This window comes from Lycium ferocissimum, chromosome 8, assembly GCF_029784015.1.
Source record: "Lycium ferocissimum isolate CSIRO_LF1 chromosome 8, AGI_CSIRO_Lferr_CH_V1, whole genome shotgun sequence".
Lineage (NCBI taxonomy): Eukaryota > Viridiplantae > Streptophyta > Magnoliopsida > Solanales > Solanaceae > Lycium > Lycium ferocissimum.
Genome location: NC_081349.1, coordinates 37678938 through 37690365, shown reverse-complemented (window position 1 = coordinate 37690365; position 11428 = coordinate 37678938). Strand labels below are relative to the sequence as shown.

Below are 11428 nucleotides of genomic sequence, written 5' to 3'. Positions count from 1 at the left end.
CTTTTTATGGTGTACTTTCCTGAGCTAGTAATCCATCCATCTTGCACATAACTAGTCATGAATTTATCCCTAATTCCACACAGTTTCTTCCAGTGCCTGCAACTATCTTGTGGGACTTTGTATTGCCACCAATCTTACCCCTTTAATATATATGGCTCATCTATTTCACCCAAAGATTATCAGTTTTATTGGCAATGTTCAATACATACTTATTGCAGCTTCATTCCAGACTATACAATCAGTAATTCCAAGCGCCCCCGCCCCCCTCGCTTCTTGGATCTGCAGACTAACTCCCAGGCTATTAGAGGTGACTTAATAGTAATAACCTGACCACACCATAAGAAGTATCTACATAAGGCCACAAATTATTTCATCACTTTCCTGGGTAGGATAAACATGGAAGCCCAGTAGGTGTGGATATGGATCAACACTAAGTTAACCAACTGGACTCTCGCTGCATATGAGAGGTGTTTTGAACCCCAAGTTTTTACTCTGCACACCATCTTGTTCACGTATCTCACACTCTACTGTAGACAGCTTCTTGGGTGATATTGGTATTCCAAGATACCTAAATGGAAGCTTTCCTGTTGTGTATCCTGTCAGCTCACACAAGTCATTTGTTACCTGGTTTTCGATAGTTGCAGAGAAAATATTTGATGTTGTTGTAGCATTTGTTTGAAAGTCTCTGTGTATATGTTATATGTTTAAAAAAGTGTTTACATATCAAACGTGCCACTCGGAATGAAAACAGGACGTCTAGTGCCACTGGCAAAAGAGTGAAATGCTTAGCTCGAGGGACTGAGTTCGATTCTTGTTTGCCAGACTTTGCTCTTTTACTTTCTCCAAGTACATATTTCGCTTTTTTGCTTTCTGACTTCAGTTCTATTCTTTTTGTTTATTTTTTTCCTTTAATTTCTTATTAATCCTAGTTGACTTTTTTGTTTTTTTTGGGGGGTGGAGATGTCCTCACTTCAGTTCTATTCTTTTTTAATTTTTCTTTTTCTTTAATTTCTCTTGACTTAGCTACTCTTTATCAATCCTAGTTGTCTCTTTTATCTGTTTTATTAAATTTTGACTTTTTTAAATTCCTCTTTCTTTAAATACTAGTCTCAATGAATACTGAGTTTTAGAAAAAATACATTAATATTAATAAAATATGTTTGAATCCCAAAATATAGATTTAGAAAAAGTTTAAATTTTAAAAGTGATATACATTGATTATATTACACTGAGTATATTGTTGTTGTTAATATAAAATATGTTTGAATCGTAAAATATAAATTTTATAAAAAAAAAAAAATTAAAAATGATGTACTTTGATTATATTACACTGGCTATGTTGTTGTTGTTTGTTGTTGTTGTTTTTTATATGTTGATTATATTATAGTTTTCAAAATTAAAGGGTTATTTCGATCTTTGACCAAGGTCCGAGCCAAATTAAGAAAATGTACCGAAGAGGCTACAATCCTTTATTCTTAACTATATATCCGCACCAACACACAATATGCGAAGGAGTATGTATATATTGAGGTAATGATAATAGATGATTTTTACAGGTTCAGATTTCTAATGTAGAAAACCTATTTATTTCTCAAAAATATAGAGAATAAGGCCTTTTATCTGTGCAAAAAAAAGTTGGATAACTTAGGAATCTCTAATCACATGATATCTTAAAAGAGAACATAACTAAATAAATTTTCATATTCGATCAACTTATCTATATAAATCAAAAAGATCCATCAGAATCGAAGCACAAAACTGAACAAACTCACCCGTTTATCTAGTGTGGCACCCGAAACCTTCAAACTCTAAATCCACCTCCGCTTGACACCTAGGCCACATGATTCAAATCTCAAGAGATACAAAGAAAACATTAGGTAATTTTTTGTTATTTAGCTAAATTGTGATGGACAGAACTACTCAATATCTGTGTTAATGGGAGGTAGCAACCTAACACGTATCCAGTAAAATAGTCGAAGCATGATCAAACTGACCGAACTCACCATTACTATAAAAGAATGATATAACTCCAAAGTTTTAGCGAAGATTGAAATAAAATTATGCTATGGAACAACCAGCACCAGGTGCTACACTTGTCGATTTATACAAACAAAAATTAAATGATTTGAGCCCTCAAGACAGATATGACGTGGAAGACATTTATAATTTGGTCATATACATAACCATTCAAATTCCTGTTTGTTCGCTTATCTTCTGTGACTTCAAAAATTTCAAAACAATTTGCAAAAACTTTTTATCATGTCTTAGCCAAAGCCAAATGCCCTTCCCATTTCTCAGGTTTTGACCATTAATGGTAAATTTTCTTTTTTTCCTTTTATGGTCTCTTCTTTATTCTTAAACATTTGCTAGAAATATTGATTTTTAATCTTGATGGTTGTTTATGATGATAGTAATGATGGCTCTCTTGTTCTAATACTATTTGATTTAGATTTGGACTTTTTTTTTTTTTTTGCATTGGTATAGGTCAATATTGATACGTAAAGAGAAGTGGAAATGGCATATAAGGTGGATCATGAATATGATTACTTATTCAAGATTGTTTTGATTGGAGATTCAGGTGTTGGAAAATCTAACATACTTTCTAGGTTTACTCGAAATGAATTTTGTTTGGAGTCTAAGTCCACCATTGGCGTTGAATTTGCAACAAGGACCCTTCAGGTAATAATTAAATTTATCTTGCTTTTATGAATTTGCATGTGTGACATGATCACAATTTGTCCAAAATTAGCTCGAATTATAGAATGTGGTTGATTTCCTTTTTTCAGTTTCTTGTTTATTTCTGCAACAAAATGGAAGTAATAAAATTTTGGCAGCATGAGACGAGACAAGGATGATAGTTATAATTAGTAATGTTGTTATATATGTCCTCTTCCCAGTGAAATGTGACACATTAACAAATGGTGTAGTAGTTTCTTTTTAAGTCCTTTCTTCCCACCTTAAAGGTGACAAACTTTTTAAGTCCTTTCTTCCCACCTTAGAAGTACTGGTGGATCATAAATTCCTTTACAAAATGCAGAGATATAAATTTATAGGTAGCCCACAACAACAGATTATTGCATCTGAAAAAAACCTAGGAATATAATTATCAGCCTCTTTTGGATCAATCTTCATCATTGGGATGTTTCTCTTTTCATTTGACCTTGCAATTACGTTCAGAGAGGCAAATCCATGATTTTAAATTTATATGTTTTGCATCCCTCGGATAACGCAATTCCGGGAGGAGTCTGTAGTTGAGCACTGGATCCCTTTGAACATAACCCTTTTGCCATACTAGGTTTTGAATAGATTATTTTGTTACATATTAAATGAATTTCTTAACACATACTAGTTTGGACCAAAGCTACTTAATTCTATCGAACTCCTAAAATGGTGGATTCGCCCATCCTTCTTTTAGGGAATATCCATATGATTTCTTTGACTAGTGTTTAGGGCATAGATTCATGATTTGAATTCTCAAATGACTTGCTTTTTTTATCTCACAATTAACATACCATGATTAATTAGGAGATAAAGTTCAAATCCTCTCTAAGGATGTATTGTTTACCCTATCATTTGTAGCTCTAACATGTTATAACAGAGTAACTTACCATTTGTTCTAAGATCCCAATCAATACCAACTATTAAAGGTTTTTTGTAACTGCCTTTTAAGCCGCCTTATTGTGCAAATAGTTTTCTCAGAATCTGTGCATAGAATTGAAAATTCTTTATAAATAATCCATCTCAATGGCGAAGCCATCCTTGTCCAAGAAGTGTCAACTGAAAAATTACACTATGTAGATATACTATATGTTGAATTTCTACCCTTTTCTGTGTTTTTGTCTTTAAATATTTTGACTCCTCATAGTGAAAATCTTGACTCTGCCACTAATCCGCACGTCTGTACTTTGGCTGCATGGTGTATATAGGTAGAGGGCAAGACGGTAAAGGCACAAATATGGGACACTGCTGGTCAAGAAAGGTACAGGGCAATAACGAGTGCTTATTACAGAGGAGCTGTTGGTGCACTTTTAGTCTATGACATAACAAAAAGACAAACATTCGAAAACGTGACACGTTGGCTCCGCGAGCTAAGGGACCATGCGGATTCCAACATTGTCATAATGTTGGCTGGAAATAAGTCGGATTTGAACCACCTTCGAGCCATCTCCGAGCAAGATGCTCGGGGACTGGCTGAGAAAGAAGGGCTGTCGTTCCTCGAGACGTCTGCTCTTGAGGCATACAACGTCGAAAAGGCGTTCCAGACGATTTTATTGGACATTTATCAGATCATAAGTAGGAAAGCTCTGGCTGCTCAAGAAGCAGCTGCCATTCCTGGTCAAGGCACTGCTATTAATGTTGGAGAGTATTCTGGTAATAATAACAGGAGACCATGTTGTTCTAATTGAAACGGTGAAAAAATGTTGTGAAATTTTATGCCAGAATATAAGATTTTTGGTTTGTCAGAGTTTATACTGGAAAATGATAGATACTGTAGATTACTTAAAATGTTGTAATCTAATACAAGTTGAGGTGAAAATATTGTAATACTTTTAATTTCTTGGCATTCTTATTACTTTGTTGAAAGAAATATGAATTTTGCATGATGTGAAATTCTTGTAGTTGAAAGACACTATTTATTTATTTTTGTTTCCCACCCGGTGTCCGGTACCCGCATTGGAGCCCGACTAATCCAGATACGCTCTGCGTAGGGTCCATTCTGGGGAAGCGCTCCCTATCAAGGATTTTTTCATACCCAAAGCTCGAACCCGATACATCTGATTAAGAGAGGAACAGCCCCATCCGTTGCAATGTATTTGAAAGATCTGATGTATTTAACAGTCTCAATGTGTTTCCTTCTCATTCCACATCTCATTACTGGACTAACACTATGACTTAGAGGCTCAGCATTTTATGAATTGCTCTTCCTTTTTTTGTCGAGATTGAGTTGGTGTTCATTTAGAACAATATTTTCATGAAGAAGGGAATGTTCCTGGAGTCATTCAAATATCTGATCTTTATTGCCTTTGAAATGATAGTCTCCAATACAAGACAGAATTTCTATATTTCGGTTTAATTGCAAAATATGTAGTCTTATTTGTAGGATTCGAATTGTATTCCATCAGTATCCCCGGTAGGACCCCGAAAAAAATAAGGGTAGCTAAACCAGCTCTGCATGATCACCTCATTTCCTCATCAATGACCTCTAACATGACACAACAGCAGAGGAAATTAAATCATCTATGAACACACGAGGCCAAAGAAGTCACAATGAACGCATCATAAAGGAAAACTTCCTGTCAAGCGAATGTGTTCCAATGTACTTCGTAAACCATACTTATTCAGAGCTGCATAAGCAGCTCTAAATCCTCCACCATATGCTGGAGAAGCATCATGGACAATCTGGTGCATGAAAAACTCGCCTAGTTTACTCTCGGCTTGAGATTTTCCGCCTTTCTTGGATGATGACCACGTAGATGAGGATGAAGCTGTTGATGTGGACGGCATATTTCTAGATCCAGACATTACCTCTGATTCAAGCCACATGTGGGAAAGCACTTGGCAGATTCCTTCTTCTACCTCAGGGCTGAGATTACGGTATCCTGCAAATTACAAAAGTATAATGAAGTTCTGATGATGAAACATCCAGCTATATTTCTTTCCTTGACGATTGTTCGTGTTTTTAAAGTTCGCTCCAGACTGACAAAGTTGAAAGGAAGTATAGAATTTTACCTTTTAGACGTAACCAGGCATGCATCAGTTCATGAGCAAGAATGGCACCAGTAAGTAATCTGCATACAAAAAGATTTGGTAAACCTATTTGCCATAATCTTCTAGGAAGCATCTTGATTGTTAATTGATGGTGCAAACATACCATACAGTACTATGGTCACAAGAAAGATCCGGGAACAGGAAAATAACAGTGATTTTTTCTAAAATGTACATCAACTTTAGTTTCCCTCTGCTTCAAAGTCGAAGAAAATAAGTTGGTTTCATGCCAAAGCATATCTTACTTACTTGGATTTAAAATATAGATCAACCATACTTTTCCACTGGTTGAACGTCTCTAAAAGGATAATAACTGGCTGACATGTCAAAGCACATCTTAAATACGTCATAAAAAGTTCTTATTTCAATAACTATCCCTCAATCTCAAGCTAGTTGGTGTCTGCTATATGAATCCTCACTATCCATGTCGCTCATTTGAAATTCATCTCTGTCCAATATTTAAAATCTTAGATTCTCTAGCACTACAAGTTCTCTATAAAGACTCCTGACAAACATTCAACCTTAATTTAACGTACCAACATGACTAAAATTTAGTAACAAGCAATGGTATCGCCTATATGGATTTTTTTTTCTCCTCCTTTTCTTTTTCTCAGGGAGTGTGTGGAGCACCACATGCCACATATTGGTTTTCATTTTCACCATGACGCTAAAAGAAACTGAAAGAATCAAGGAAAACAAAGAAGTTACCTTGGGAGGCCGTATATTACTAGGATAGCTGTAACTTCACATCTTCTAATTAGCTTCTGAGGATGTGTTCTGATTCCTATTAGTCCACGAACACCTATTCTTGGCCTTCTGAGTATCTGCATTGTTAAACAAATTGTCATGGAACCATCACATGTTCCACTAAAAGGTCGTGAAGACACGTTTAAGCTAGTCTACTATGGAAAATCATTCAAGTTACTAAAGATCTTACACTGGTGACTGTCTGCTCTTCTGATAGGCATAGACCTCTGGTTTCGGGCATATGATGGAGACCCTAAAAGAGTTGTCAAGTTAGTAATCTTCCCAAACAAAAGGACAGAAAAAACAAAATAGGGATAATTACATTTTTGGACCGCTCAAAAGAATAAAAGCCCGCAAATGTATAGGTTTTGTATATTAAGTAGAAATATACATATTATATACATAATTGGTGTATATGTTATGTATATTTTGGCTAGCGTCCGTAATTAATTTCTGCTGACAAGCCAAAAATGGAAAAGCCCAAAAAACTATAGGCAGAAATCATTCTTACATGTTTCTCTCCTTCAATGGCCTCGTTAAGGGCATGTCTTTCGACCAGAAGCATAGGAACTTCTTGATCGATTTTCATGTTCATGCCTTCGTAATAGTCTCTGATGGAATGGTAAAGTGGCTGGCAGTCCCCAGTATCCATGACTGCAGATTCCATGCATTCTAAGCATAAGCTCCGACCATCTCCAAGGGACATATATCTTGCATTCCGTGACTTCAAGAATATAAAGACAATAAACGAGAATGTCATGAGTTGATGAAAACTTGAAAAGTGATCCAACATGTTTAGTTCAGCTGACATCCATACCTCGAGACGTTCACAACTACAGCACCTTTTGGTGCCGTCATTCTCATGTGCAGGGCAATATTTCTGAGACCAAAATGGGTGGCACCTGTACTCTATCAAGCCAGCTCCATTTGTTGGGATCTGCAATGTGAATGGTAGGTCATAACTAGAGGGACTGTAAAAGATATTACAGGGGCCTAAATAGAAAAAATGACCTCAGTATAGAACTATGAACCATAAGTTGGAGTTCTATTAAATAACAACCAGAAAAGAAAAGGTCAAAAACAGAAGCAGTATGTCCTTACAAATTGATGGCAGACTTCACATTTGGGATAATTCATTTCCTTGAAGCATGACTTATGATATGTATTGTTCCCTGACAGAGAAAACTTGAATCAACGAAACCAATGAGCTAACATGTCAAAACATTTGAAAGTATTCAATTTATATGAAAATTGCACTTCATTGATCTTATTTTTTATTTTCATATTTGGCAAAGGGGTTTAGTGTTGGAAAAATGACAGCAACAGCAAGGACAAAAATGTACCTCATATTCAGTAATTGGGACACCACAAGCACGACAAAGAAAACATTCTGGATGAAAGAAAGTTCCCATGCATCCCAAATAATTGCCAGAGACGATATCCTTATAGCAGCCACTACATTTTCTGCAAATATTTATATATGCACATAAGTTCTCTCTTAATCGAGAAATAACAATCTGGCATAGTATTAATAATCAAGAAAAGTGTGTGTTCACACACACAAAAAAACACACATCGTTAATAATCTACTCAACCTGTTTGTTAACTAGATGTTTGGCTTTACAAGAACTAGTTTACTACCAGAAAGCAAGGGATGGTCCTTCAAAACCTTACAATTAAGGAAGTATTACATACAGACAATGAAGAGAATTTCTTCTTGCATATATAGAGTGATGCATTAAACAGATAACAATGTGAAATGCTAGAACTACTTAAATTTCAGCTGAGACAATGTATAATTTGATATCTCAACATTAATCCTGGAAACACAAAACTAATTACCTGTAACTACTGGGATTATATTCCCAAGGAGCATATGAAGGAGCATAATTAGGAGGATATGAGGATGAATTCGAATTATTTTGAAATGATCTTGCTAGATCTTCATCTTGATCAGTCCTCCATTTGTATCCTGAGAGAAGATAAACCTTTTATACTCTTCCTCAAAAGAGTGAAATCAAAGTTTGGAAAATGGAATGCTAAATGCAAGAGAAAACTGAATGAGGTACAATTTTAGCTTCACAATTTTGAAAATATCCTGAATGAAATATAATTACCTTTTGGCTTTTTCGAATCTTCAGCAAGAGAGAGCTCAATAGCACGGTCTAGTTCCTCTTTCTCCTTACTGGTCCTAGAATTATCATCCTGATGAAATTTTAAATGTGTTGAGAGAACATTCAGTTGAAGGAGATCTCAAGTTCAAGTGAAAGAAATAAGACAAAGTTAAGTTTAGGAGAAAAAAGGTAGTCATTAGTTATTTGCTGATAGTTAGGATTAAAGACGCTCAAGGTAATATTTGAATGACCAAAATAGACCTACTCCCATAGATAAGGGATAATTTTGTCTAAAAACTAGGATGTCAACTATAGAAAAAAATATTATTATCTCAGAATAATTTCTTATACTGTTTCACATTTCAGGATATATAGAATCCTATTCAGAAGGGCATAAATGAAGCTTCTTGAGGAGACTAAACCTATAATCCCTCCCCAAAATAAAGAGAAACAGTAAGGGTGGTTGAGACTTCTGTTGATACCCCTGAATAAAAACATTTTAATAACATTGCTAATGAAGAGCTTATTCTTTTCCCAATAATCCAATTTATCCTCTAAGAAAATTATGTTAGTCATCATTTTCATCTCTGCAGAACATGAACTACAGAAACAAATTAAAGCATAAGAATTCAGACATCACCAACTTCTTTCTCCCCTCCCTTGAAAAAAAAAAAAAAAAAAAAAAAAAAAAAAAAAGACAAACAAGAAAAACTACCTAAAAAAAAAAAAAGTTTTGCTACTACTTTTTTTTTTTGTCCCTACAAAGCAAAATTACCTCCCATAAAAGTAGTTACTTTGTTAAAGGCAGCATAGAATTTCAAGTGGATCATGTGCATAACAAGCTGCAGAAAATCTATAATTCTCAAAAATCACCCTTTTACTCTTTTCTTCACTCTTTTATTGAGTTTCCTATAATAAACGGTCATACATATATTATACATGAATTATACGTATGTTATACATCTGCCGACTATTTTTAGTTTAAGTGTTTGCGTGAACGGTTATTTAGGTTAATTCTTCTAAATAACATATATTGACACTGCAGATACCAAAATGAGAGAGACATTAAAAGGGTCTATCATAGACATCAAACAAAAAATTGTGTCAAAAAAGAAAAGAGTAAAAGAATCACCATTGATCTAGCTGGAGCTCTCCAACTCATATTTTCATCTCCAAGAAACTGTGGCTGTTGCTGTCCCCTACTATTACTTGACCCACCCTTGAAAACTTTACTTAACCACTTCATTAACCTTGACTTTCTCTCAGTAGTTGAAGAAACAAAGTGACCTGCTTGAACAACCCCACAAAAAAATATCAACCAAAAAAGACAACTTTTTTCACATAACTAAACCAATCTTCATGAAAAATACTAACCCCACAAAATATCAACCAAAAAAACCAACTTTTTGACAAAATTAAATCAAGCTTCATGAAAAATTCTCAAAAGGGTACTCTTTAAATTGCAAAAAGATTCAATCTTTGAAGTCCTTAATACTACAAAACACTCAAAAGGGTACTCTTTCAATTGCAAAAAGATTCAATCTTTGAAGTCCTTAAAACAAAATACTCAAAAGGGTACTCTTTCAATTGCAAAAAGATTCAATCTTTGAAGTCCTTAAAACAAAATACTCAAAAGGGTACTCTTTAAATTGCAAAAAATCTTTGAAGTCCAATACTACAAGTCCTTACTCTTTCAATTGCAAAAAAAATCAAAATTTGAAGTCCTTAAATACAAAAAACTCAAAAGGGTACTCTTTAAATAGCAAAAAAAAACTCAATCTTTGAAGTCCTTAGAACATTACCATATATGCAAGGCTGAGATATATGGTTGACACTTGAAGAAGACATAATTGTATAGAAGAAGAAGAAATATTGTGAGAATTTTCAAGATTTGAAAAGGGTGGCTTAAAAATGACAAGGACAAAATGGGAATGAGAAAGAAGGGTGAGGAGAGAAAAGAATGGAACCATGGCATCATGTATAAAGACTAAGTTTTTTATGAGAATATTTTGTTAGTGAGAGAGAGAAAGATTCTTAGATTCTTAGCTTGAAGAGAAAGAGGAAATTTTGGGAATCTGCTGAGAAGGATTGTGATGGAAAGGTGTAAAATGGCAGCTGCAATTTTGGATGGCTGACAAATTGGAGGCTGTGTGTTAGTGAAGTTTCAAAGAACTAATAAGTTATACCAAAATTCTGTTAACATTCTTGATTGAATTTTTTGAAAGGTCGTTTGCCGGGGGAAAAAGGAAGTTCTTTTCATAAATGGGGCTTGTTTTTCTTATAAACTACATCAAAGTCCCCTAAGATTTCACTATTTTCATTTAACTTTTATACGCTAGGGGTCGTTTGGTTGGAGGGATTAGGTGGGTTATTCCAGTTTAGAATTTAGGATTAAATTTATTTCATGTTTGATTGGGGGTATTAGATAAAACTAATATCAAAAGTAGGACTATAATCTTGATAACGTATCACATATAGAAGGGGGATATATTATTCATGGCAAGAGGATAAAGATCAGTAATTGTGGTTCAATTAATAACCGTAAACTTTTGATGCGGAGTATATAATTATGTGTAAAAATTTACTAAAATTATAATAAATAGTAGATATGAACCCGTAGTTTAGAAATATAATAGTTGAACGTTAAAAATTTAAAGGTCAACCAGGCTAGAGTTAAATGCTAGATCCGCTCGATTCAATAAGTACTAACATAAACTAAAAAAATAAACTGTATATTAGTTTAAAATCTGGATAACATAGCATAAAAGTGTTACCGTGATATACAAGATATAAAGTTAAAT

At 34.3% G+C, this 11428-nt stretch overlaps 2 protein-coding genes across 2 annotated transcripts; one reads left to right on the top strand and one right to left on the bottom strand.

Annotated features, from left to right (window-relative positions):
• Nucleotides 1-2161: 2161 nt before the first annotated feature.
• Nucleotides 2162-4808, top strand: LOC132068328 (ras-related protein Rab2BV-like). Its single transcript, XM_059461901.1, has 3 exons — nucleotides 2162-2314; nucleotides 2485-2679; nucleotides 3927-4808. The coding sequence occupies exons 2-3, from the start codon at nucleotides 2515-2517 to the stop codon at nucleotides 4404-4406; spliced, it is 645 nt and encodes a 214-aa protein (XP_059317884.1). The 5' UTR covers nucleotides 2162-2314; nucleotides 2485-2514; the 3' UTR covers nucleotides 4407-4808.
• Nucleotides 4809-4987: 179 nt separating this feature from the next.
• On the bottom strand, nucleotides 4988-10583 carry LOC132068327 (protein DA1-related 2). Its single transcript, XM_059461900.1, has 12 exons — nucleotides 10430-10583; nucleotides 9760-9914; nucleotides 8631-8718; nucleotides 8356-8485; nucleotides 7857-7977; nucleotides 7615-7698; nucleotides 7331-7450; nucleotides 7025-7237; nucleotides 6704-6766; nucleotides 6475-6590; nucleotides 5731-5789; nucleotides 4988-5600 (listed from the first exon to the last, which is right to left on the bottom strand). Exons 1-12 carry the CDS (start codon nucleotides 10473-10475, stop codon nucleotides 5278-5280), a joined length of 1518 nt encoding a protein of 505 aa, XP_059317883.1. The 5' UTR covers nucleotides 10476-10583; the 3' UTR covers nucleotides 4988-5277.
• Nucleotides 10584-11428: the final 845 nt, after the last annotated feature.